Below are 27,034 nucleotides of genomic sequence, written 5' to 3'. Positions count from 1 at the left end.
GTATTCTACTGTGTGGATGTGCCACGCTTCTGTTCTCCTGGGGGGTGGACTGCAGAGTGTGATCACCCAGGGACAGCAGGAGCACAGGTAGCTGGAGCCCGTTTCTACTGTTTGCAACAGTGCATTCGGTCATGCCATTTTTCTGCTTCGGTGCCTTCCAAGGCACCTGCCGTCCTTGGGGTAGAGTCCAAGGGTCGAGGAGACCACCGGGCCATCCATGGCCTGGCTCTGTTGCCCCACCACACACCCGGGTCTCCACCATCCTCTCAGACCCCGTCTCTCCTCCTACCCCCGGCCCCCCACCTCCCCTGCAAGAACATATTTCCTCCTCCTCCTCTTTCTGGTTGCTGGCTCAACAGCACCGTCCGTGGGGCAGGCCGCCCCCTTGGCCTGGCACCCGGGCAAGCCAACGTGCTCCTGTGCCGGGCCCAAGCCTGGCACACGGTGGGTGTTCGACAAACACTGGCTGAATGAATGACTTTGTTCAAAGAATGAATGAAAGTCCAAGGAGGCCAGGCTCCTGCACATTTCAGTCTGGCACTTAGGAGTCCCTTTCCCTCTCCAAATGGGAAAACCAGATCCTGCTGTGTGTGCAGCTCCGGGCAGGGCAGGAGGCAGGCGACCCCACGTGGGTTGTCACAGAGGGCTGCTCTCCCTGCCCACCTCTCCACCCCTCCGCTCCTGCCCGCACCCAGCCCCCAGCCCCTGCTCCCAGGAGGAATATAAACCCTGTGGTGTGGAAACGCGAGTAGATGTCAGGTGCTCAGAGAACCCTCTGGAGCCATAAACCCTGCTCAGAAGCAGGAAAACATTCCACAGTTGGTTTTGTGCATGAGTGTGTGTGTGTGTTTTCTTTGCAGCTGTGAACTCCAGGGCCGGGGCTGTAAGCTTGGGGAAGGGAAAAAGAGAAGGGGGAGCTATTGGAGGAAGGCAGGGGTACGGTTGACTGTACATGTGTTGCAGTGATTAAGGCAGAAGGGGGCCAAGGGGGGCTGCCCCAACGTGGGGAGACAGGTGACCAGGCCTGGGGCAGCCCAGGGAGCCCCTGCAGACTGGCAGAAGTCCAAGTCCAGCGTGGAGCTGGGGGCGGCCCACGTGTGGCTCCCCTCTGAGACCTGGCTGCCTGGAGACCGACCAGCTGGCTCAGGGGAAGGCGTCCAGCTCCGAACAGGACTGAGATGACCCTCGGCTCTCCCTGCAGCCTGGGAAGCCACAGGCCTGGGGGCCGGGAGGGGGGGAGGCAGAGTGGGAGACACAGGCCGGCCGCTTTGAGGGTGCGGTTGCCCTTGGAGAAGTGGGGGGGGCTAGGACGGGGCGGGGCTAGGAGCCCACGCCACCTGGGCAGCCCCAGCCGGGGGCCTGAGCAACCCATGTGCAGCCTGTCTCCATCCTCCCCACCCTCCCGCGGCCCCGCCCGCTGGCCTGCTGTGGACACCCCCCGCCCCGCCACCTGCTCGTGTTCCGGCTGCGCCCGAGCCCACAGGCCGCTCCCCCTCCTTCTGCCTGGACTCTCACCGCTGGGGCCTTCCCCATTCATACTGTAGCCCTTAGCCTCTCCTGACCCCCGCCGGGGTGAGGGCTCTCCCTTCTAACCCCCACCGCACTGTGTGTGTCTTGAAAACCACTCGCGCACACAGACATTGATTCAGGGCCGGCCATGTGTAGGGCTCTGTGCCAAGCACTCTTCCTACTTTGTTGGGTCCTGTCAGCAGCTGGGGGGTGGGGGTGGGGGTCGCTGCCTCTGCTCTCCCCATTTTACAGGGCAGGAGACTGAGGCCCAGAGAGGAGCAGGGACTGGTGCCTGGCACCGACTCTTGCAGAGTGCTCAGGGTCTCAGGGTGACCTGGCCTCCCTGCCCAGCCCGAGGCGGCATCCCCCCTCCGCCCAGCAGATGGCGCAGGCCCCCGGGGGACCCTGGGGGTGGGGTGGGGGGGCAGCTGCAGGGGAAGAGGGAGCCCACGGCCCGCACCCCCTTCCCTCGCCCCCTCGGCGCAGAGCAGGCCGGTTTTATAGAGGTGCTGAAATGCCTGGAATGCCACACAGCTCCCGCCTCCCGGACAGCTGTCTGCTCGGCCCGGCCCCGGAGAGCCAAGCCAGCTGCCGCGCCTGCGGCCTCCGAGCTGTGAACACCCGACCCCCGGCTCTCGGTCGCCCCAGAGCACAGCGGCCCTCGGGCTGTGCAGGCGCCCGCGGAGGCGCCCCTGCACCTGGCGAGAGGGGTCTGGGCTTTGATGTTTTCCAGCTCGTTCCTTGCCCCCCACCGCCCCCACCCCGGAACTGCCATGCAGGGCCTCTGCTCTGTGCACGTGTGTGTGTCTGCAGCTGAGCTTGTGAGAGCAATCATGTGCCGTCTTCAGCCTCCGGCTGAGAATTAGCAGCCCTGAGCCCCCCCCCCGCCTCTGAGCGCCTGCCAGGTGAGCCAGGCCGAGGCTCCGCCCCTGCCCCATGGGGTCACCTGGGACGCAGACGAGTGTGTGGCGCTCTGAGCAGTAGTCGGTCCGTCTGGCCGGCCTCAGGGCTTCGTTTCCCTGGAGCTCCCGAGGTAAAAGCTCCCTTCTCAGCCGCGCCAGGCTTCTCTTGCCCCGTCCTTGTTCCATATTTGGGTGGAAAGGAGCCTCTTGTGGAATCTGAGAACCAGAGAGGCCTACACACTTCCTGGGTCCCCCTGCTTGCACTTCAAGCCTTGGCCTAACAGAACATGCGAGTGCTTCTGACTGAGAAAGAAGGACCAGGAAACAAAGCCCCAGTGGTCTGCGGGAGGAAGTTCTTCCTGAATGTCCAGCCCCTGGGCCTGGGGCAGAGAAAGCTGTCGTCTGCCCTGGGCTGGGCAGGGAGCTCATGGGGAGGGGCTGGCTCGTGCTGCCCTCGGGGGCCTGGGCTTCTTCTGGGGTCTGGCCGGTCACCGCCAAGCTGGCCAGATGGTCCCTCGGCGGCCCAGTGCCAGCCGGGTGGGAAAGCCGGGTGTCAGAAGGCACCCAGCATGCCCCAGGCGCTGGGGGATAGCAGGGAGGGCAGTCCGGACGGTGGGGAAGATGGTCCAGTTGGGCCACCCTCGAGGCTGCGCGGCTGGCCTCTGGGTGCTGGGGCGAGGACCCACCTCACACAGCCTCTGGCTGCCGTCCCCATGCTTCTGAGCTCTGCTCTGCACGCTTTCCTGTACAGGACGGCGCCCGGCTCCCAGCATGACTGTTCAACCACCAGCACCCCCAACTGGTCACCCCATGGCCCCCTGGCACCCCTCCCTGGCCCTGGATCTCTTCTGTTCCCTGAGCCTGTTTCTTGCTCTTCTGCCCGTGTTCCCCTGCCCCTGCTTGGCCTCTAGTAGAAATGTGCCTGTTTTCCTGTTTCCAAGCTTCTCCCCAGACATCCAGGAGGCTCTGGTGGAAAGACCGTCTCCTAAAACACAGGTGTCTACAGCACCCCTTCCCTAGCCAGGGCCCCAGGTGGCAATGTGTGTGGGTGAGGCCACTCCAGGGGACAAAGGCCCTGGGGGGGTGTCAGGAGGCCAGCAGGGAGCTCAGCCTCAGGAGAGTGGAAGACCCCCAGAGGGCAAGGAGGCCCTGGCATCAGGAGCTGCCACACAAGTCCACCCCTTTGTTTATTGAGCACCTAGTACGTCTAGATGCTGGGCCCCACAGAGACGCAGTGTGAGCCAGGAGCAGCCCCTGCTCTGTGGGGTCCCAGTGGCCAGTCAGGAAAGATCATTCTGAAGCCTTAACAAAGTGCTGAGGCGCTGGGGGCTTCCTGGAGGAGGTGGCCCCAGTAGATCATCTGGGGGTCCTGAGCATGTCCAGATGGGTATGAAAGAAGGGTTGGGGGCAGGTAGTGGGGAGTGGGGAGCAGGACCTGAGATGGGGGCCTGGAATCAGCCCTTGCAGTGTCTCTCCAGGGAGCCCAGACCGTTTGAATCACAGGAGGGACGGAACCAGGAGGCAGTGACCCCCCTAGATGATTTGTGGGGCTCAGTGCAAAATGGGGGACCTTTGTTCAAAAACCAGGATGGAGCTTTTTCTTTCCTCCACGGATTCTCCAGACTGATCGTGCTATTTTTTATTTGAAGTTTAAGGTCGTGTTCCTTTGGGCACGAGGATACTTTGGGGATGAGTGCTCACCCTCGCAAGCACCCAGGACCCCACCGGGAGACTCAGCCTCACCCCAGCCCCTCGGGGGCAGAAGGCAGCTGCAGTTGCTGGGTTGGGGCGGAGGGGCCGGGTGGGGGATCAAGCACCTGGGAGGTGGAGGGAGGCAGACTGTGTGTGAGCCGAGGCTCCAAGCCCCCGTGCATGCTCCGTCACCCCATCCCATGTCACTTCCAGAACACGATTCAAAGATAACATTATTCAGACCTTCAGTACGGTGACGGCAGAGCCTCAGCCCTGAGCGTGGGTCCCTTCTGAGCTCGGGCTGTGCTCCGGTCCTGGTTTTGTGTTGCAGCCGGCCGGGAGGCTCCTCAGGTGCCTTGGGTTCCTGCCTGTGAGGTGGGTCCCAAGGACCCCTGAGGCCTGCTGGCCCAGGAGGCCCAACCTCACCAGCTCCCTCCACACTCGGAGCACCGTGAGGCCTTCAGGGAGGTGCTTCCTGCCTATGCTTCATTCTTCACTCCCTCCGCCAATTCCTAGGGTCTCTGCGGCCCCCAGAAGCCTTCCCTGGCTCCCGGGGTGCCCCCCGACATCCCCGGGGCCACCAGCAGACGAAGCAGCAGCCGCAGCTCCCTGTGGGTCTGGAGTGTGGGGGCTCACCGGTGTCACGCGGTGGGGGAGGCTCGGCGGGTTCTTTGAGGTGGAGGGCGGGGTGGGGTGGAGCGTGGTGGGCCCAGGGTCACACACATGTGCGAGGTCACGAAGCCACGGGGGTGGCAGGCCTATCCTCCAGGCGCTGTCCCGCCGGGCTAAGAGAAGGCACTGGGGGTGTTTGTGTCGGTTGGCTGTGGGGTCCCTCCCAAGGGAAACCATTAGTCACCCTGGTGCTGGCTGGATGTGGGGCCAGAAACGCTAGGAGTTTCAGGACTGCGCCAGGGGGTGCAGGGCCCTGGAGCTTGGCTGGAGGGAAAGGGATGGCGGCTGAGGCTCCGAGCGCGCCCTGGCCCTGTCTGTCCTGTGTCTGGGGTGGGGGTGGTGGTGTGCGCGTGGGGATGCGGACTCCAGACCGCCCGGGGACAGGCTCTGTCCTGTCTGTGCTTCAGCACGCCGACCGCAGGGGGCAGTGTGGACCTGGGTTCAAGTCTCCCTGGCGCCGACCATCCCAGCGGCCCCAGGGGGCATACTGAGATGAACAAGAGCTGCCTCCCCGATGTTCTGGGGCAGGGGGGACAAATGCCACGTAAGAACCCCTGCAGACAGAGAGGATATGGTCAGTGACAGAGGTGGGGTCCCTGATGTGTCACTAACCAGATGTGCCACCCAGGGTGTCACTCAACGGCCTTGAAGCCTCAGTCCCTCCAACTGCAAAATGGGGCTGGTCAGGATGCTGGTCTCAGAGCGCTTGGTGCATAGGAAGGACTCCCTCCAGGATGGGAGGTGGTGTCACTTTACTCTTACGCCTTCTCCACTGTTCCTGTCGGTGGCCAGACACAGGGCAGAACTTCCCCAGGGCTGGAATAACTCTCAGCCACCCCAGGACGCAGCTGAAGGAGGAGCTCACCTCACAGTTCCTCTGGCCAGGAGGGTGGAGGGGAGGGCGAGGATTCTCCAGGTGCCGCTGTGGGCCTAGACCACCTGCACAACTGAGGCCAGGGGAGGGGTGGCGGGGATGAAAGGCTCAGAAGACCTTACATGCTGTTTCCACCCCTACCCTGCGTTCCAGGAGGGTGGGCTCTGGGTGGGGGGGGGGGTGGCTGGTGTGCAAGGGGTGAGTGCCAGGTCTGGCTTTGCTTGCAGAGTCTGGGGTCGGCCTGGGTTCCTAGGGGCTGGAGGGCGTGCTGCATGCTCCGTCCTCTGCTCCACGCTCTGACTCAGCAGGAACACAGGCCTGGAGCACCACGTCTGGTCTGCCAGGGGCTGCCCAACTGGCCTGGGCCCAGCCAGGCCGCTGTGCCCTGCCAAGCTGGTGCTGAACATCTGCACAGAGTTCCCCATGCCTCCCCCCACCGGCCCTGGCCACTTCGGCTGTCTGGTCAGCAGGCCATGGGCACTTCTGTCCCTTCCCTGGAGCCCTTGGCCGGGGTCCTCACTGGGTCTCCCTTTGTCCCTCCATCTGCAGAGGCATCTGCCTCTCAGAAGAACCTTTCCAAGGCTGGCTGGGTGACCTGGACCTCACCTTTCCCATCTGTAAAATGGAGCTATCAGACTGGACGCCTCCTACAACCCAGACTCCATTCTGGGGAAGGCCAGAGACTGGGTCCCCTCCTGAGGCAGAAATCAGACAGGCCTAGGCTGGGCTTTGCCACCACCAGCCTCCCCTGTGACCCCAGGCTGGAGGCTGCTCTGTCTGGACACCCCAACACATGCTTCCCAGCGCTGGACCCGGGAAGGCGGCCTCCCTGCTCGCCGCTCTGGGCCGCTGCCGAGGCAGCAGTGAGCAGGCAGCTGGGCCGGCCTGGCTGGGCTCCAGAGGCGCGGAGCGGGTTAAAGTGTGCGCCAGGCCGGGCCGGCGGCGGGCGGGGGAGCAGCCTGGTGGGAAGTGTGAGTTCCTCCCTGTCTGCCTGACAGCTATAAAGGCAGCCCGGCCCGCAGAGCCGCCACTGGGCTGCGCGCCTCCCTGGGAACCCCCTCTCGTGGGTGCTCTTTGAAGTGGAGGAGGGAGGCAGCAAGGGGGAGGAGGAGGGAGGGAGCGAGGCAGAGCCCACAGCTCTCTGCGCTCTGAACCTCCCCCTGCTCCGAGCACCTGGCGCCGCCTGCCCGCAGCAGCTCTGCCCCTTTCCCCGGGAGGACAACCTGCTGACCCCGGGCCAGGTAGGCCACCGCGGCCCTCCCAGGGCACGGGTGCGGCTCCGAGCCGGCTGGGGGGCAGAGCATCCCCCAGCCCCCTCGGGGAGCCGTTATATAACGGGAGGAGGGGTCGCGGGGAGGGGTCGGGACCCCCAGAGCATGGTGAGGGCAGCTCCTCAGCTCCCAGCCTCGGGCGCCTGAAGCTCCCTGCAAGGCGAGCCTCTCCTGCTGGCTGGTGGCTGTTTTTGGACCCCAGGGAGGGATGGATCCCGCATGAGCCGGACCTGGCCTGTGGCCAGGGGTGTCTGGGAGCCTTAATGAAAACCAAGTGTGGGGCCGGCTCAGCACCTGTCTTCAGCCCGGCAGGCTGGAGCTGGGGCACCGATTAGCCAATGGGACCGCCGAGGGGGGGCTCTGTGCTTATATGCGAGGCTGGCGGGGGGCTGCAGATGGAGGCCTGCGGGGGAGGGGTGGCAGACGGGGCGGGGAGGTGGCAGGCAGGCAGTGAGTGAGGTGGGGGTCTCGAGGACTCTGGCTCAAAACTCCAGGGTGTACTGCTGCCTTGTCCCGGCAGAGACATTCTGAGGATGCGCGGGTGTTGCTGGCATAACTCCTGGAGATCTGCAGGTGCTTGACCTGCAAGGGTTGATGCAGGGGAGAGGGGACAGATTTGGAGGTGGCTTCGGGGCTGGCAGGGCTGGCAGGGGTCAGGGGGGTCTTTCACACCTTCTTCTTTGGAATTAGCCGGGTACAGGGACGAGTGCCTGAGTTTACTCTGCTCTGTGGCTTTGGGCAAGCTGGCTTCCCTCTCTCGGTTCCAGGCTCTGGGGGGACAGGCTGGCTGGTTTCTGAAACCCCTTCTCTGCCTTGCCGGCAAGTGACACTTAGGACCAGAGACAAATCCTGGACAGAGGCTGCTGAGGTCCCTCTGAGACGTCCACACAGAGAAAGCAGATAGGCGAGGCTAAGAGCCCAGGAGGCTGGAGGGTCCCTTTGATTTGACCCCTGGCAGGAAGGTCAAGTGGTGTTTGGGGCTAACGGTGCTGACTTGTCGGGAAGGAGACAGTCCCGCAGCCCTGGGCTGCCCTCACTCCATACTCCAGGGGCACAAGTGTGCATCTTGGTTGGGCCGTGAGGGGCACAGATGCCTGGACTCTTCCCAGCCTGAGATCCCTGAGGGTCCTGGGCCCAGGCCCCGCGAGGGCAGGGGTAGTGGTGGCCAGGGAGGGGAAGGGCCCGGCAGAGCAGTGGCGTCCGTGGCCCGCTCCAGCAACTACACATGGCTGGCAGGGAGTTCACTCTCCCACTGGGCAGCCAGCCCTGAGCGTGTGAAAACCCCCAGGTGCTCTTGCTCAGGCCGGTTCCGCCAGCCAAGGTGGTAGCCCGAGTTCTGGTGCTTTGCTTCTTCATCCAGTGGGTGTGGCCTGGGCCTACAGCCTCCCCAGCTGTCCCTGGTGTTCTCCCCAGGCACTGCCTAGGGAGCTCAGGTAGTCCGAGGCTAGCATGGTACACATCCCTGCCCGCCCTTCGAGGGGGTGGGTGGGGAGACCAGGCTCAGCAAGCACACCACCACCTGTGGTGCTCGTGCCTGTGGCAGGCATCTTTAATCACTCACCAACCTCTCCCAACAGGGCCACCAGGCAGCCACTAGCAATCAATCCCAGATAGCCTCTGGGCTTCAGTTCTGGGTGGGCCCCAAGGGCTCTTCCCTCTTCCTTGTCAGCTGTCAGGGGAGTTGGGCCTGGCCTAGCAGTGACAGTGAGTGGCCTTGCTTCCTAGGATGGACGGCAGACGGCAGCCTTCACGCTGGGTCTGGTGCCTGCTGGCTGTGGCACTTCTGGCTGGGGCTGTGGCATCTACTGGGGCCACGGTGAGTGGGGAGCAGGGTCCCTCACCCAGAGGGGCTGAGGTCGGAGGGAGTGTGGCAGGTGTGGGGCAGGTGTCCGGGGATCCCTTCACGCATTCCTGGAGCCCCCACTCAGCTCCTGGGAACGTGTCTTACAAGCCGGTCAGACCAGCCCCTAAGCGGGGGCCCTGGCCACTCTGAATCCCTCGCTGACTTGGCAGGATGAGGTTGGAGGGGGCTGAGGATTTCCTTCCAAGCAAAGGCCTGCGGCGAGGCGTGTAGAGGGGGCTCCTATGTCCTGCAAAACCCAGGCCGGGGCCCAGGCTCCTCAGGAGAAAGAAAGCAAGGACAGTTAGGTGCAGCCTCACATTCCCATCAAGCCCCCAGGATGTTCCAGATCTCAAGATTGGGCGGACCCAAGGCCCATGACTTCCGGGGAGTTCCCTCCAAGACCACCCTGGAGATGTGGGCCAGGGTGCCGAGTGACCCAGCCGGCGGGCATCTGGGGGCTGTTTCCTCCTGACCAGGGCAAGGGGATGGCAGGCCAGTCCTGCCCGGTGCTCCAGCCTTCTAATCATCTGTGGGGACTGTCGCCCAGGACAACAGCCCAACGTCCAACAGCCTGGAAGGGGGCACTGACGCCACCGCCTACTGGTGGGGAGAGTGGACCAAGTGGACGGCTTGCTCCCGCAGCTGTGGGGTTGGGGTGACGTCCCAGGAGCGGCACTGCCTGCAGCAGAGGTTCGGGGCTGGTGTGGGGGTGGGGCAGCAGGTGACGCGGCGGGTGGGGTGGTGTGGTGTCTCAGGCTGGGAGGGGTCTTCTGTTTGAGGCAGTGTAGGCCAGGTGAACGACAGGCTTTTTGCTGGCCTATCAGGTCCTGGGCGACCATGTCCTGGGGTTCATCCTGCTCCGGGGTGCTGCGGACAGCACTTTCGTGAGAGCAGGATCCATTTCTTGGGATTTTTTTTTTCTCTTTTCTTTTTCCTTCCCTTCCCTTCCCTTCCCTTCCCTTCCTTTTCTTGCTTGGTTTCACAAGCTCTAGACCCAACGTGGGGTTTGAACTCCTGACCCTGAGATCAAGAGTGGCATGCTTTACCAGCTGAGCCAGCCAGGCGCCCCTTCTTGGGACTTTTAATGAGTGGTGGGCTCCTCCCTGGCCTTCTCTTCTGAAGACCTGAGTTGAATAAACATGGGGAAAAACATGGGGTCCAATGGTTACCATCGGACAGACCTAGGTTCAAATCTTGCCTCTGTTACTTCCTGGCTGGGTGACCTTGGGCAAGTCACTTAATCCCTCTGAACATCAGTTCCCTCATCTGTGGAGTGGAGATCGTGCTAAGGCCCACTTACCTACCAGCCTAGGGCTGGGACACAGAAAACGTTCTTGATCTTATCATTAGTTCTGTGTACAGAGACCCTGGGCTACGCGCCCGGGATGCAGAGGTGAATTGGGTATCATCCCTCCCCTGGGCTGTAGTGGAGCAGTGGGGGTCAGAAGAATTAGGGGGGCTTCTGGGGCCTGGCCCAGAGGCCATTTGGAGTAGGGGCGGGGTTGGTGCCTACAGCGTGTGGCTCCCAACCCTCGCTTAGCCTGTGTCTTCCCGCCAGGAGGACGTCTGTCACGGGCGCGGGGAACAGGACCTGCACGGGCACAGCCAAGCAATACCAGCTGTGCAGAGTGCAGGTGAGGCCCTGCCTGGTGCGATTGCAAACCGCCCCCCAGGCTCCTTAGGCAGGTCTCCTTAGGTGTCTTCTTGGTCGCTCCCAGGCCCTCCACTTTGTCCTGGGCCTACCCCTTATTTCCTGTCGACGAGAAGAATGGTGAGCGGTCCTGGGCTCAGAGCCCCTTTCCTGGCTCCGGTCAAATCTGTCCTGCCCTGCCCCCCATGTGTTCCACACTCCCAGGGATGAGGCCTTACTTCTGCTGGGGCGGGGGGGCTCCGAGTGTAGCCTCAAGGTTTGAGATCTCTGGCCACAGCCCCACTCTGCTCCCAAGTCCTATGCCAGGTGCTCACCAGGAGACGGACGGTCACTAGGCATCCCCGTCTCCACCTGTGGAAAGTCCCACTGCAGCCCACTCCAGCTCCCCAGGCCCTGGCACCGTCAGCCTCCGTGGGGGGGTGGGGTGGGCAGGGAGAGGCAGGAGTTACCGACTCAGGCTCAGCCTCCAGGCGGCTTTCAATGGGGCCCAAGCCAGTCTGAACCTGAACTCCTGGGCACAGGGTGGAAAGACAGCAAGCCACTGAGGTCTTCTTGTTCCGGTGACCCGGTGTCCGTGGGGCTGAGTGTCCCTGCATATGCGCACACACGGGGAGTTAGGGCCTGTGTTGGCATCACAGGTCCGCTCCCCTCCTGGATGCTCATGAGCTCTGGAGGGAGACCCACCTAAGTCCGGGTTCTGGCCCAGAGTGACCAGCTGCCCTCCCCCACTCCCAGGCCTCTCCCCTTCCACCCTGGGGGTTCCTCTTCCATGAACTCGAGCCCATCTTCAGCCAATGAGCCATGTTCCTGCACCGCGGCCATAGCTGCGGACAGCCAGGTGGGCCTCTGCCCAGGGAGAGTGGGGGCCAGCACGAGCACCCCCCGGGCCAGGTGCGCCTTCCCCGCCCCGGGGCGTCTGGGGCGGAGGCCGGGGTGGTGGGGACGTGAACGGACCCCACCCAGCGCACGAGGAGGGCCCACGCGTGTACGTGCTTGAGGGACAGCAGCTGTCCTCCTGCTTGTCCTTGCTCCCTCCAGAGAGCGAGTGACACTGAGGCGGAACGAGAGGCCACCACGCGGGCCTCGGCACTGGCCCGGCCATCCCGGCTGCAGCCGCTTCCTGCTCAGCCCGGACAAAAATGCCTTTGTCGGGCCGAGTTCCTCCTGGAGCCTCCTGTCTCTCGCCCCGCAGGAGTGTCCGCCGGACGGGAGGAGCTTCCGAGAGGAGCAGTGCATCTCCTTCAACTCCCGCGTGTACGACGGGCGGACGCACCAGTGGAAGCCCCTGTATCCCGGTACCCGGCCTGGGACCACCCAGAGAGGGGGCAGAGGGCAGGGGCGCCCCCCCAGCCCCCCGGAAGGGCCCACACCCGATGGCTCCCTTCTGGGGTGGGCCGGCGGGAAGGTGAAGCCCAGAGGGAGGGGTCTTGTCCAAGGTCGCAGGCAACAGTGAACATGAGGGTCTCTCTCACTCATGGAGTAAGTTCCGGGGTGCCCAGGACCCATAGCCCAGGGCCAGCAGTTGGCTCAGACCTGCTGAGGGTTGGGAACTGCCCCCCACCCACAAGGAGGCAGAGGCTGGAACTCGTGGAGCCTGGGCTGCACCAGACCCCCAGCATCTGGGTCTCTTTCTGCTGCTGAAACCCTGGGCAAGCCCCTTGCAGCCTCCAGGCCTGAGTTTGTCCATCTGTGCCATGGGCGGGAGGAACTCGGTCTCCGTGAGAGGGCGAGCGGAAGGCCCCGAATCCCGCCGCTCCCCCCACCCACCCTGAGAGCCTATCTCCCCATCAGACGACTACGTCCACATCTCCAGCAAGCCATGCGACCTGCACTGCACCACCGTGGACGGTCAGCGGCAGCTCATGGTCCCCGCCCGCGACGGCACGTCCTGCAAGCTCACCGACCTGCGAGGGGTTTGCGTGTCTGGAAAATGTGAGGTTGTTAAACATTGTAGCAAAAGTCCCGCTGGTGTCCTTGCACTGACCGCCCCCCGCCTGTCCGCCTGTGGCAGTGGCGGCCCCCGGGGCCCGGGGCTCAGCGCCCTCCCAGCGGCCCTCTCCGCCTCCCTTCCTGCAGCCCATCGGCTGTGACGGGGTGCTCTTCTCCACCCACACACTGGACAAGTGCGGCGTCTGCCAGGGGGACGGTAGCAGCTGCACCCACGTGACGGGCAACTACCGTAAAGGGAATGTCCACCTCGGTAAGAGCCCCCGTCCCCCGCCTCCGCGCAAGTTCCCTTCCCTCGCCGGCCGCCTGATCCTCCCCGCTGGGCCCAGGGGGGCCAGCCAGGCGCTCTGGAAGACCCCCTTCGGCTAGGAATCCTGGGCGGCTCTTTGTTGAGTCCCTACTGAGTACCAGGCGCCTCAGTGCACCCTTGGCTGGGGGATCATGTTTGACCTTTGCAGCAGCACCCACAAGGGGGAAACTGAGGCACAGCCAATGTGAGATTTGAGTCTGGGCATGAGGATCCTTGGGCCTAAGCCCTCAAACCCGAGTTTCGGAGGGCTGAAGGTGCGCCGAGGCCGATTCCCAGAGCCAGCCCCTCCCTTCCCCGGACAGCAACACGTCCGTTCGTCCGCTGTGCCCATTTGGCGTGGCTCAGCTCGGGCTGGCGGGCCGTGGTGGGCAGGTAGGGGGTCTGAGCATGTGACAGGACTTGGAACTTTGGAACGATGCACTTTAGCCGTCAGTGTTGAACTAAGTGCATTTCTGGGTCTCAGTAAATACTCGTGGGGTCAACCTGGGTTAGCACAGCCCTCAGACTGGGGAAGGCGGGGCACTTGAAACCCACTCGGCACATGGGGAAACCGAGGCCCACTGTGGGAGTTCCTGCTCAAGGTTCCCGAGGGAGGCTGGGCAAGTCTGGACTAGCTGGAGCCACCCCGGCCGTGGCCTTCAGGACCCCGGCCACGTCCTGGAGGTCCTACCCCCACAGGAGGGGTAGTTTCAGAGTTAAGGATAGGGCGTGGACGTGGGACCTAGGGATGGGCATGCCGGACTGAGGAGGGACAGGGTGAGGGTAGCAGGGAGTGTCTGAGATGGAGGGCCCAGGGCAGAGCAGCCAGACGGGGGTCTGAAGAACACGTAGCCAGCGTGGCAGGCGGAGGCCACTTTCTCCCAGATCCTGGGGCATGTTGATGGCAGTGCGTCTCTGTCTGAGCACCCACGGCCATGTTCTGGGGGCTACACGAAGGCCCGGGAGACAAGGTCCGTGCCCCACGGAACTCCCCCTTGGGGGGCTGGAGGCTGACACTTCCAACCCCCCCTACGTCTGCCAAGTCCTTCCTGCCAAGTCCAAGTCCAGGCTTTCACACCTCAGAACATTGCCAGGCAGGTAGTGCCAGGCGTGCCACATGGCAGGTGTGGACACAGGCAGAGAGAGGCGAAGAAACCAGCGTGAGGTCACACGGCCAGAGGTGGCAGAGCGGGGTCTGAGCCCAGAGAGCCTGGCTCTGGGGTCCGTGGGCCTAAGCACCGTGGTCGGTACGCTTCCTGATAAATGTGCGTGCGCGCTCACTGTGGCACCAGCCCTGCTCGGATCGAGAGCTGTTATTAAATGCGCGGGAACCTTGTGAGCCGGCTGCTGATTTAAAAGGGAATGTATTGAACCCCACATTTAGATAAATGACAAACCAAGTCCTCTCCTGTTCGTTTCACTGCTCTTCGTACTGTGGGTTTGCCCGGAGACACCGTTGAGGCGGGTGGGCTAGCGTGCACCTCCCCCCTGCTCTGTCTGCTCCCAGCCCAGCACACCGGGAGCCTGGGCTCGGCCGCTCTGAGGGGGCTGCCACCACGGGGATGGGCCCCCTCTGCAGACCGGAGCGCCCCCCACGCCCCCGCCAAGAGCCACGTAGCACCCTCGGGTGGGGAGGGACAAGCTCAGGGCCTTGGGGGCCTGCAAATCAGAGCGAGGCAGGCCTGCAGGAGGCCCGGGCAGGCGCACGTGGACTCTACTGTGACACGGGTGTCAATCCCCGCAAACCTGATTTCTGAAAACACGGCCACCATTCTCTCCTGGGAGATGTTTCTCTCTTTGGGCTTTTAAAACCTTTCCTCCTTCTCCTCAGACCACCCTCTACCTCCTGCTGGCAGCACCTCTCCCTTCCTCAGCCCCAGCCCCCCAAGACCCTTGGTTGCATCGTTGGACATCTCTGTGGAGGGTCCCCATGGCTTCCTCCCATCCTCCGTGACAGGCCCTCAGCTGTGCACTCTCATCCACATCTTCGAATGCAGCGAGAGTTTAAAATCCTCGTGACGCTGTGACAACATGGGTTTTTAAAATAATAGTTGTGACAGGGCCCTTGGGGCAAGGCTCTGTGCCCTGCAGAAATCTCCTCACATGGCCTAGAGTGGGAGCCAGTGTCCCTGTGCACAGACGAGAAGACTGAGGCCCAGGGGCTCAGGACCAGCTCGGTGACACGTGGCAGAGTAGGACCTAAGTCTGCTCGATTCTGGCAGATTTAAGATGTCTATGGTCTATGGAGTCCCTCCAGAGGGACTGGGGCAGGGACTGATGAGCGTCACCCGTGACCTTGGTAGGAGAGGGTCATGGAAACCAGGTGGCAGGGCAGCCCTCCGGTGGCACGGGGCTTTCCTGCAGGGCCTTCGACCTGGGTCTTGGGCCTGGGTGCAGCCGTTGAGGGGGGGATTGCCTTAGCCCCTCACCCACCAGGAGCACGGGAGGGTGGCAACTTTCCAACCTAGAGGTGGTGGCCACAGCCTACCCACCGTTCACTATCATCCGATTTCCCCCAGGTTACTCTCTGGTCACCCATATCCCGGCCGGTGCCCGAGACATCCAGATCGTGGAGCGGAAGAAGTCTGCTGATGTCCTGGGTACGTGTGTAGGGCCTGGGTGCTGCCTCGCATGGGCTTGTGGTTTTGTAGGGGGCAAAACGTATGGGTGCAGGAGGGGCACTTGACCCTGGATCCATCCCGCAGGAAAGGGTCAGGCCCCAGGAGCCAGAACTTGGCCTAGGTGTGTCCATGTGTGTTGGGGGGCGTCCTAGGGAAGCTGACCGCAACCCCATGTGTGGAAGGACCTATACTCAGGGCTCCTTGACAAAAGAGGGGCCGGTGAGGACAGATAGGGAGTTCCCCGTCCCTGGAGACCCTGGCACAGGCAAAAGCTGCGGGTGCTGGAGGTGGGGTTTCTGGCTGCACCCCCTCCACCCAGGGCACAAGAGTGAGACTCAGGAGATGGAACAAGAGCAAATAGGTGGCCAGTTGGAGGCCATGGGGGACAGGAGGCAGAGGTGAGATTCAGACGCAGGCCTGGCTGCTCTCAGGTCGACATTCTGGCCACTGGATAGTCTCTGGTGGGCGGCTGGACCCTGGTGGGTAGGGGTCCTTCAACTTGAGGATTCTGGAGTGATTTGCACAAGTGGCTGAGGCAGCGAGGCCCCGATTGGTGACAATTTCTGGGAAGTCTCCCTGTGTAGTTGGAGCGTTGGCCTGGCAACCTCCTTGTCTACACCCCCGGGAGGCAGCCTGAGGCCCTTCTGGCTGGGGTGGGTGGGTGCTGCCGCCTATAAGCTGCTCTGCACCTGGCCTTGCCCCATGCGGGGGCAGCCTGGGGACCCAGGCAGGGAAGCTGGTCCCAACGCCTGGCTCACTTCCCCGCATCTCAGGGCAGTGCGTGAGAGCCAGGACTGGTGGGGTTGACACCCAGCCTTCTCAGGGGCTGCCGTGGGCAGGGACTCTGCCAACCGTCCCCAAGGAGGAACCCGGCTGGGGCTCTCTGCCCTTCAGGCCCCCGAGCTCCAGCCCCCTTGCCAACAGCTCCGCCCACTCCAGGCCCCAGGCCCCAGGCCCCGCCACCCCGGCTCAGGAGCCAGGCCTCTGCCAGGCCGGTGGCTCTGTCCCCCGCTGGGAGGGTGGCGAGGCCAGGAAACACCGTGTTCTCAGAGCTGGCTGCAGAGTAATCGCTCTTGAACCAGACGCGTGGAAACAGCAAGGACAGCCTCCGAGCACCGGGAGAGCCGCAGGAAGGAAGGTCATTACTGTCAGGAAACAGGCTTTGGATGCCGGCCGGGGATTTAACCCTGTGCACATACCTGGCGGCCGGGCCCAGCCAGCCAGGCCCCGGCACGCGCCCCACGGTGCACAGCCTGGGCGGTCATTCACGCTATTTTCTGACGTTGCTGCGTTGAGGGTGTTTTTTCCAGCAGACGTGTCTTGCTTGTTGCGTCTGCCTGATAATAAATGAATGGCCCAGCTCCTCTGCTCCGATTGCATCAGGAGCTCTGGAAATGGAGCTCTTCCCCACCCGCGGGCCAGTTTCCGGAACTAGCTCTAAGGACAGCCTCTGAAAGGCACGCTGTCCCCCAGCATGGAGCCCGCCTCCTCACTCCCACCCCCTGGGCCCGAGGCCCCCAGCCCCTCCGCTGGCCCTCTGCAGCCCCAGGGTGGGCCAGCTGCCCCGAACGATCGCCCCAGCTCCTGGCGGTTATTCCGGCCTCTGGGGCTGGCAGGAGACGGGCTGCTGAGGGTTGCACGCACGTTCCTGCTGTCTGGGCGTCATCAGGCCCGGGTCAGGCCCTGGGAGCGGCCAGCCTTCAGAGGTCCTCTGTTCCAAGTGTCCACCCACACCCCGTCTCAATGAGAGGGTGACTAAGCATGTGCCCGGGCCGCCCTCGGCCACGCCTGGGAGAATGGATCGATTGGGTAAATGGTCAGTCTGGTCACGGTGGCTCTGGCTACAAAGTCAGGGCTCCCCGTGACAGCAGGGAGCTGGTAGGCTTGGGGTGGTCTGGCAGGGCCTGCTGGGGCCGCTGGGACATCATCCCAAGCCAGTCGGGCCAGGGTTGCAGTGTCACTCAGGGTGGGCCCTGCGGGGTCCCTGGGGTCCCCTCCCCATGTGTGGTCCCTTTTCCAAGGTGGGAAGTTGGGTGGGGGGCAACTCACCCAGGGTGACACAGTGAGTTTTCAGCAGGGCCAGGCCATCGGCCGACCTGGCCAATACCTGATGTCCTCTGTGTGCCTTCCCCAGGCTCTGATCCCTCCTGGTCCACCTGGTCCCTTAGTCCTGATGCTACTCATCACGCCTCTTTAGGGGTGGCCAGACGGGACCACCTAGGGCCCCAGGCCGGGCCAGCTCCATCTCCTGGACAATCCAGGCTGATGGGGAAGTGTTCATGCCTCCTTAGCATTCCCAGGCCAGGGCCACGTGGACGCGGTCGGAGCACTGGCCTCCCCGACAACAGGGAGTGTCCCCGGGCGGGTCACAGGGCTGAGCTGGCCAAGGCTGCCTGAGTGGGTGAGGTGGGCTACTCCCTGTCCCTCCGCCCCCCTCTAGCCCAGCCAGCTCAGGTGACGGGGCGGCTTTGCCCTTTCAGCTCTTGCAGATGAAGCTGGTTACTACTTCTTCAACGGCAACTTCAAGGTGGACAGCCCCAAGAACTTCAACATCGCGGGTACCGTGGTCAAGTACCGGCGGCCCATGGACGTCTACGAGACCGGCATCGAGTACATCGTGGCTCAGGGGCCCACCAACCAGGGCCTGAACGTCATGGTGGGTGAGCCGGGCCCCGGGGCCTGCGGCGCCGTGCAGGGGCCCCAGGGCGCGTGCGCACACAGCAGCACCTCCGGCCAGCTTGGCGGGGTCTCCTGGTCACTGCCTCACTCATCCCACCGCCTGGGGTCTAATTCCTTCCGCTGTTAGCAACCCTGGTGGATCTGCATAGTAGGAAACTGCCGTCATCAGCATCTGCAGGAGTTGCTGAGGACGGGAAGCTAGTTGGGGTTCCGGGGTGAAGGTGTTTATACCCCACCTCCACAGTTGGATGTTTATACCCCCCGCCTAGTTCCCTGCCCCAGGCCCCATTGGCAGTGGGGCATTCTTGCCAGGTCCTCGATGTTGGGGGACCAGGGCAATGCTCGTGGCCCCTGCTCCACCCCTCACTGCCCCTCTAGGATGTTCCCAGCTTCTGGGGGCATGGCAGGGAGAGAGCAGAGAGCAGGAGAGTTTGGCCCTGCTCTGCTCAGCTTGCTAGGAGTTTTCCCGTGGCTAGTGTCTAGAAATGAGTGCCATTGCCACTTGGTGCCCCAGCACCGAGAAAACGGGAGAGGACTTGTCACTGAAATCAGGTGACGTCCAGATGGGCAGTTCTGAAGTTTTTCAAGGTCTGCCGGCTTTTGTGGAAGCTGAGGGACACGGGTGGGGACAGAACCCACCCACCTGACCTGATTTGACTTTCAAATCCCACCAGGGTGGGCACTCACATCCTCCCTTTAGAGGAAAGGCCTGGGCACGCAGAGCCAGTGACCTGCCCGGACACAGTCCGGTCCGTGGCACCCACCACTCTGTTTGAGCCCAGGTCAGCCTGGTGCTGGAGCCAGTTGTTTAAGTGCTGTGCTGGAGGGGTCTCTAATCGGGGGTGCTGCCCCCACCTGCCCACTCTGCTTCTTGGCTGAAGAGCTTCCCTGGATGGCCCCCAGAACCTCCTGGGGGCCACAGTCTTCTCCACCTTCTGTGGGAGCTGCCCCTGAGGCAGACTGGCCGCTGGGCTTCACCCCCAGCTGGAGGAGGCGTGTTGCAGGTCAGGGTCCCAGGACACAGACTCTGGGACAGAGGTCTGTGTGCAGTGGGGTTTCGGGTGTGGTCTCAGCAGCAGCTTCTGTGAGGGGGTGTGGGGGACAGAGGGAGATGTGGCGCTTCAGCTGGCCCCCCAGGGGCCCTGGGGTTGTAGTGGCCCCTCAGAGTCATCTCGAGTTGAGGCAGAGAGGCACAGCCTGGTTGCCGGAAGCCACAGGGACGGGCATGAACTTGGGAGAGGCAGCTCTCTTTGGATGAGGTTAATTCCTGGGCCAGGGCTTGCTGTGAACTGTCCAGAGACGCTCCAGGCAGCTCACTGAACGCCGGGGTCCGGGGGCATGCCACCCTACCCACTCGTATCCATTTGCTTTATAGAACGAGTTTACCTTGGCAGGACGAGTTCTAGAATTCTGTTTGGTTTCTTCCCGGGGAGCCTCACAGGGAAGGCTGGTGGGAGGGACTGCAGCTCGTCCAGGGGCTGCCGCCGAATCCTAAGACTTGCCTCCTCCGCTAGCCACTCTAGACTCCCCTCTGCTAGTCTAGGTGGCTCACCTGGCCAGGTGTCCCAGTCCCTCTTACCTGAGGGGTCTGGGCTCCCGGTCTCCAGGCCCTTTTCCATCCCCATTCTTATCCAGTTACCATCAAAAATGGGCAGGGGGAGAGCAGGAGGTGCCCCTCTGAGCCAGCAAGGAACCATATACATTCTCTGCCTCTAGGGTTGAAGCATCCGTACACGCCCTTGGTGGTCAGGGTCAATTCCCCGCCAGGGCGGCCACTCCTTTCCTGCTGCTGTCCTGACACAAGGTGCCCGAGTGGACCAGGTGGCAATCAGAGCTGACAGTTGAGTGACATTCTTGCCGCGTCTCCTGGTGACAGTGCCGCTCCTCTGGCAAGCACGACCTGCAGACTGTGGACCCTAGGAGCCCCAGGGGCCGGAAATCCCAAATGTCCACCGGGTCCCGGGGAATGATGGCCACAGCGACTTCCATTCTGTGCCTCCCAGAGCCACGCGTCTGCCCACTGGGGACCCGGGATGTCGCATCACGGAGGGTGCCCCCACCCGTCCCCGCCCCAGTGCCTCATCCTCACTCAGTGGTGCTGTCTCCGAGTGCGCCGGGGCTCCACCTTACATTGCTCTGTCAGGCTGGCAGCTTCTGGGTGACGCAGCCTAGCCTGGGCCCGGTGGATCTCATGGTCATGTGCCTGCCGTGGCGCCTCTTTTGCTAGAAAGCAGGTCCCTTGTCCAATGCAGTGTCATCTGGTGTCCTGTCTCAGCCAATCAAATGCTCTGTGAGCCCTTGGGTTTGGGGGTGAGGCCCTGTGGGCAGGAAAGGCAACCTCATCGTCAGAAAATCTATCACTCCCCCTGCTACGATAGAAGGGGTCTCCTGCAATCGACTTGCCGTCGGAGAGCCGATGGTCCCTTGAGGCTGCGAGCTAGCCTGAGTGTCAGCACTGGATGGCTGGGCTTTCAGTAGTGGGAGTAGCTAGAGCAGCTTGGCGGGTGAGCACCCGTGCCCTTGGGCCTAGGCATAGTTTCCACCTTGCCACCATGGCTATTCCGTGCATGCACCTGTCCTGCCCTCAGTGGGCAGACTGATGGCAGAGGCTGGCCCGGATCAGCCGGCACAGCCATTCCACCTATAACCTGGTGGCTCAGTGCCCTCCCGTGGGGGATGCTCCCCGGTGCTCGTTAACAAGTGCCACAAGCGATTCGCATCTTATGCCCCATGGATCCATCCTCAGGTACCTACTCCAGGCCTCTTCATCCCCAATCTTACACCCCTTTTCCACCAGGACCCTGACCCACCACCCAAACCATGTGCCCCCCGCGCCCCCCACCCCTCCGCCGCGAGTCAGTACATGTTCTCACCTTGGGCTACTCTGTATTTCCTACAAATTAGATGATCACACCGCATGCACTGCGTAAAGCCTGTTGGGAGGATTTCCCCTCATTGCAGTTTTTCGAAGCCACCCCTGAATGGGGCTCTAGTGAAGCAGGTCCCGTTTTCAGCTCATACCCCCACACCTAGCTGACCTATCTCAGGCTCAAGCGTGGCCATTTTTCTCCTCCCTAACTTCATCCTAATGGTACCTCACACAGCCATGGCTGTGAGCTAAGAGATGCCAGGTAGGGGTCTTGGATGCTGAGGATTCCGGTCACCTGCTGATTCAGGCTTCTGGCCCTTCTGCTCTGATTGTGCCTAATCCTGGATGTGACGCTCCCATCTTACTGTGAATCGCTGCAGGGCCCTCCCCGCTGAGTAGTTTAGTGGAGTTCAGCTCTGGCTGCATGGGTCCCTTGATGTCCTGGGGTCACTCGGTTCCATCTATAGTAGGGCCTGGTAGTGCATCAGAAGCTCTTTCCCAAAAGATGTATAGTTATTTGTCATGGGTGCATTGGCCTTGCTCTAGAATGCTAGGGGACGACGCTGTGACTCTCCTTTCGAGGCTGGCCAGATATTCCACATGACGTCTTTCCCCAGATATCTCTGTTACTGCTTACCCCACAGCCTAGACCTGCCGCAGAGCACCTTCTCCCCAGGACCCCCACTAAGCCGGCAGCTTATTATGACACCCAGTATATGGACTGGACAAGAATTCCCAGATACGCAGTAATATGCTATGTCCCAGATTCTTCTTCATAAGGGAGGAAATGAGATGCAATAATGTGTCCTTTACTTTCAAGGAGATGTCCTGGCATGCCTGAGACCACTGAGCCCTGGAGTGTTCGCTGATGGGGGCGGGGCACTGAATCTTTATAGGGTTTAACTTCCAATCCTCTGGAATATATATGCTTTACCGAGGCCTCCCATACCACTTCCTGCTCAGCTGGTCTGGTAGACATGACGTCATCAACGAAGAGGACCCGTGTGATGTTCTGTAGAATGGTCCAGACCCCCTTGCACTGTATCATGTCAGGGAGTGGGGGGTGGTGAACCCAGCCCTGGGTGAAACTGCAAATGTGTACTGTTGTCCGTCCCAGGTGAACAAAAACCTCTTCTCTCCAGCTGGGATAGAAAAGAAGGTATTTGCCCCACGAGGGGTCACATGTGATCAACCTGAGGTCATGTTAATCGGCTCCAGGAAAAACACTATCTCTGTCACAGGTTGCAGCTGGGGCTTCTGCTTGGGTGGGTTTGGGGGGGTGCTCCCTGTCACCCTCCTGGATCTGTCTTGTTTTCATAGGGGCCAAACTGTTGAGTTAGGTGAGGGGTATGGGGGATCCCTGCCTTGCATCCTTCAGGCCATTAGGAATGGCACTAATCTCTGTAATTTCCCCAGGATGCAATATTGTTTTTGGTTTCCTCTCTCAGATGGGGATGGGGGTCAGGGGTCAGGGTCACGGGCTTCTGTGTAGCTCTCCCCGCTACGGTAGCTCTTACCCGACAGGCTGAGGAGCCGGCTACCAGCCAGGCACTGGGAACCGGAGAAAGCCTTGGATCCAGTGGACACACTGTGAGCTAGACCTGGGCCATAGTTGGGCCACTAGTCACCCACATGCTCTCATACTAACAGGGGGCAGCGATGATGCTTTGGGTCCCTGATTAACTGTGACAACCTGGACCCTTGTTCCCAAATGTCTACCCATTTCTCCAGCGAACAGTTAACCAAGTCAATGACTGTCGGCTCTTTGGGAGAAGAACAGGGGCGGGGAATCTTTACCATATAAATTCGTTGTGGTTCCTTCTTCCCAGGGACCTGGCCATTCCGTCATTCAGTGGACTGTGGGTCTGAATGCTGGCCCAGGAAATCGGGCGGGGCTTCCCCCAGCCCCCACCGAATATCCACTCTTGATTAGCTTTCGATCTTACAGATTGAGAAGCCTCTTTCCTGGGCCCATTTATTTGTCCCCTGGGAGTCCTTTATCCTATTAGCTGTGTACAGAGGCAGGCCTCCCGGCCACCCTGGCAGCCCCCCTTGTTCCAATGATCGTGGGGAGTCTGGGTCTATGACAGCATGTCCTGCCATCTGCCCGGCCCGTGGACACTTAACGGCGTCCCTCCAAGTGATGCTAGCGCCTCCTCACGGGCACATTTCCTTTAGCTCTGGTGAGCCGAATGTCCCGCAGGTGCTCCGACCAGAAACAGTCACCTGGTGGGTTTTGCAGCCTTTCTTTATGCTCCCATCATCTGCCATGGCTTTATCCTCCATTTAGCGTTGGCCTCCTTTCTCCAAGCTTCCAAGAACCAACCTGGTGGCGTGTTGGCACTTTCTCCCAGAGCTATATCCGTGGGATTTCTGGCTCGTGGTGAGAATAAAATGCAGATCAGGTTTCAGTTGACTCTATTACTTGTAGAACATCCTCTGGGCACCCTCTGTGGCCTGTACCTGGGGTGGACAGCTCCCTCTGCCCCCTCCCTGGGTGTGCCCCTGCTCGCCAGGCTTTGGGTGCGGGCTGCCCCAGGGGCGAGGTGCAGCCTGGGTGGAGGCCCCGTTCTTTGGTCAAGGGCATGTCCTTGGGAAGGACTCAGCTATGGGCCAGGGCAGGGACCGCGTCTGGCAGCTCGGGACAAAAGTGCCTCTCTCCCCTAGGGGCTGGTGGGCACAAGCCCTCCAGGCTTGTGCGGAAGGGGTGGGGTCCCGCTTTTCTCCTCCCCAGGTGTGGAACCAGAATGGCAAAAGCCCCTCCATCACCTTCGAGTACACACTGCTGCAGCCGCCGCACACCCACCGCATCCAGCCTGTCTACTATAGCTTCTCCGAGCCCGCGTCTGAGAGCGCAGAGAGTCAGGAGCTGGACAGGGCCGCACTGCTGGGCTTCCTGCGGCACAACAGCTCCTTCTACAGCCAGGCCTCCTCCGAGCGCCTGGGCCTGGACAACCGGGTGTTTGGCCACCTGGGCCCGGGGATCGAGCTGGGTCTGAGCAAGGGCCAGGAGACCAACGAGGTGTGCGAGCAGGCCGGCGGCAGGGCCTGCGAGGGACCTCCCAGAGGCAAGGGCTTCCGAGGTAACCAGGAGGGACGGGATTGGGGTGGGGGCTTCCTAGGGAGAAGGGCCCTGGCCAGGCACGGGGTCTTCAGTCCCCTGCAGCCTGCAGATGAGAGGCTCGCTACGTGCAGCTGGCTGGGGCAGGCAGGCCCATTTCAAATGAGCTCACATTCTGAGGTTCGGGGCAGACATGAGTTTTGGGGGGACCCTATTTACTCCGCTGCAGAGGTCAAGCAGATTTCCCTGCAAGACATTACCCAGGCCCGCTGACACGCACACCTCGACCTGGTGGTCTGAGTCCGCTCCCTGGGCAGAAACCTGCCTCTGGGAGGCTCCCGGTTCGGGTCTTTGCTGCCAGTCACACTGCTACCCCCCGTCCCCCGCCCCCATGGGCAGCCCTGGCGCCCTCACAGGGGAGCACTTGAGAGTGAGCCACCTGTCTCCCTCGTAGACGGCAATGCCACCGGGACGGCCCTCGCAGGGGACAAGAATGACCACGAGGTGGATGCGCGTCTCGCCTCTCAGCGGCTCCTCTCTGCCAATGTCATCTCCGACCAGCTCCTGGGCGCAGGCTCCGACTCCAGGGAGCTCCCCTTCAACGAGACCGGCAACAGCATCTTTGTGCAGGGCGCGCCGAGGAGCTCCCCGGCCGAGAGCCTCTACGTGGACTACGATGAGAACGAGGGAGCCGGTGCTTACCTGCTCAATGGGTCCTACCTGGAGCTGAGCAACGACAGAGTGACCAACACCTCCTCTGAGGCCCCGTTCCCGAACGCCAGTGCCAGCCTCCCGACCATGGCTGGGAACAGGACTCACAAGGCCAGGTAGGAGCTGGGGCTGCTGGTAGGGCTTGGTGGGTGAGGCCAGACCCCGGGGCAGTGGGAGAGAGCCACTCCTCCCCAGGCTCCCCCGCCCCCTTGGATCTGAGTAGGAGGTCAGAAGCCTGGGTCTTAGGGAGTCCTTCCCGCAAGTTTGGCCCGTGAGTTAGAGGGGGTGCTGAGTGCCCATGTGTGACTCCAACGCTGGTTGAGGGGAGGAGGAGGAGAACCGTTCTGAGTGGTCCTCATGAGCCAAGCTCGGGCCAAGCATCCACGTGCGTGGAAACACCTGCCACAACCACCCTGAGTGTTAGGGCAGTTGTAGGGACCCAGAGGGGGTCGCAGAGCCTGAAGCTCTGGGTTCTCAGTCTGGACAGTCTGGACACACAGCCGCTGGGTGTGAGGTGGACGCCCCAGGCTGCTCACTAAATGTGGAGTGGCTCAGCACCAACCTTCACTGCAGGCCAGAGAGGAGACAGGGAAGGGTCCAGTGGGGTCCTTGGCCAGGGGGAGACCCCAGAATCAGGCACTGGGAATAAGGTCTTCTGCTTCAGGGGCTGGAGCTACCTCTAGGATGTGTCAAGTAAGGGTCTACCTGGGGCCAGGCCCCCAGAGCCAGGGACACACCTGGAGACGTCTGGATAGTTACACCTCGGGACACCTTGTCAGCCACACTTGCAGATACCTGGACAGTCACGGCTGGCTCTGGGTCAGAGGCAGTTGGGAGCAGGCCTGTCACCATCCCTACCAGGAGACGATTCCTGGTGACAAGTCCCTTGGACCCATAATGGCCACGAGGGAGGGTCCCTGCGCCTTTTCCCAGAAGTTCAGGCGGCAGCCCAGGCTGCTCAAGCGGAGCGAGTCAGGCTCAGCAGCTGCTTCTTGGGCGGTGACTGGAGGGGGGAAGGACCCAATGGTTTTTGTTTTGTCTCCCGAAGACCCACCCAAATCCCTTGACTTTAGACACCAAACATGAATGGAGCCCTAACCAGGGCTGAGGATGCAGAGGTGGGCGTCCTTGGGACCCTGGGGGACTGGGTTTAATAGAAGATTTGGGCTTCACTCATAAGGTGACATGGCTGGGATGACCCTCTCACCCGTGAGCCTGGGGACAAGAGCAGCAAAGCGGCCGCCCTTAGCCTACGAGGGTGCCTGTGCCTTCTCTCAAGCTCTTTTCGGAGGTCCCCCCGCCCAGTCACAGGGGACAGCTGGGGCGCATCTGGGACACCTCTAACAGGCTCTGGGTGGAATTCTTCTTTGCAAATGTGGACAGAGTGAAGCTTCTGTGGCTGCCCTTCTTCCCACAGGGCCCACCAGGGCTGTCTGCTCACCAGCCCAGGGACCCAAAAGCTTGCAGGGTATGGGGCCTGGGGGGCATGTGGGACCCAGCGGCGGGGAGGGGTGGCAGGCTTCGCTTCCAGGTGCACGTTCGAGTCTGAGAGTGGGGTTTGTGGGCAAAGGGCCAGTGTTCACAATGAGCCAGCCCTTGCCGGTGGGACTGAGCCGGTTCCTGGAGGCTCCGAGCCTGGTCTCCGCATCTTTAGCCGGCCTCTTGTCAGCTCCAGGCCTGCCTAGAAGATTACAGTCTATCCCCAGTGGAAGCCTTGAATGAGGACTCAGGAAACAGAACCATCAGTAGCCCGCGGAACCTCCAGGGTGGGCCTGGCACTCTTGCAGGTGCCCAAGAAGGTCGGCGTCCCTCTCTGAATGGCTTTATCCGGGTGGCACAGAGGCCCGGGCTGCCTCATGTGGCTCACAGCGTGGAGAAAGCTCAGGAAGGAGTGTCGGGAGAACTGGCTCACCAACCCAGCTTCCCATGTGACTCAGACATGTCTCCCACCTGCTCCTGGCTTCAGGTTCCATGTCCCTGAGTGCAGGGCTGGGAGGACCCCCCACAGGGCCCGCCAGTCGAGCAGCCCGGGATTCCCAGGCCAGATCACGCACGCACGAGCTTTTGGGTCCTTGAGCCACGCTGAAAGTGTCTCTCCTGCCCCAAACCCAGAGGACTCTTACCCATTCCTCAGCCCCCCAGGGCTCCTCCTGGGCCTCAGGAATCAATACAATCGATTGTCCACACTCAGAAAGCCCCGGCCAGTCAGCCAGTCGGCCAGTCGGGCGCAGGGAGATGGGGCGGCGCCCCCAGCCGGCTGCCATCAAAGGATGCTGCCGCTCGCTCGGAGACCAAAGATGGTCTTTAGAGATAAAGGGCCCAGGGAGGCGGCGGGGAAACCACCAGCCAAAATAGCCCGGCGCGGCGCGCTGTCCAAACACAGGAAGTCGCGTCTGCTCCGAGAGAGGCCGAAATCAAAGGGGCAGCTCAGAAAGGAAAGGTT

General features: G+C 62.1%; 1 protein-coding gene across 1 annotated transcript in view; it reads left to right on the top strand.

Annotated features, from left to right (window-relative positions):
• The window catches only part of ADAMTSL2 (ADAMTS like 2), a 46,527-nt gene that overhangs the window by 6,287 nt on the left and 13,206 nt on the right, over positions 1–27,034 (top strand). The window contains exons 4-13 of the mRNA XM_025859531.2: positions 8,646–8,736; positions 9,311–9,453; positions 10,322–10,397; positions 11,607–11,709; positions 12,206–12,351; positions 12,491–12,614; positions 15,170–15,250; positions 17,752–17,927; positions 23,554–23,902; positions 24,335–24,707. Coding sequence (XP_025715316.1) covers positions 8,646–8,736; positions 9,311–9,453; positions 10,322–10,397; positions 11,607–11,709; positions 12,206–12,351; positions 12,491–12,614; positions 15,170–15,250; positions 17,752–17,927; positions 23,554–23,902; positions 24,335–24,707 — 1,662 coding nt within the window. The remainder of the gene's footprint in view (positions 1–8,645; positions 8,737–9,310; positions 9,454–10,321; positions 10,398–11,606; positions 11,710–12,205; positions 12,352–12,490; positions 12,615–15,169; positions 15,251–17,751; positions 17,928–23,553; positions 23,903–24,334; positions 24,708–27,034) is intronic.

The sequence above is a fragment of the Callorhinus ursinus genome, unplaced genomic scaffold (genome assembly GCF_003265705.2).
Source record: "Callorhinus ursinus isolate GAN/ISIS: 27379988/994484 unplaced genomic scaffold, GSC_fseal_2.0 scaffold122, whole genome shotgun sequence".
Classification (NCBI taxonomy): Eukaryota; Metazoa; Chordata; class Mammalia; order Carnivora; family Otariidae; genus Callorhinus; species Callorhinus ursinus.
This window is presented reverse-complemented; position numbering and strand designations above follow the sequence as displayed.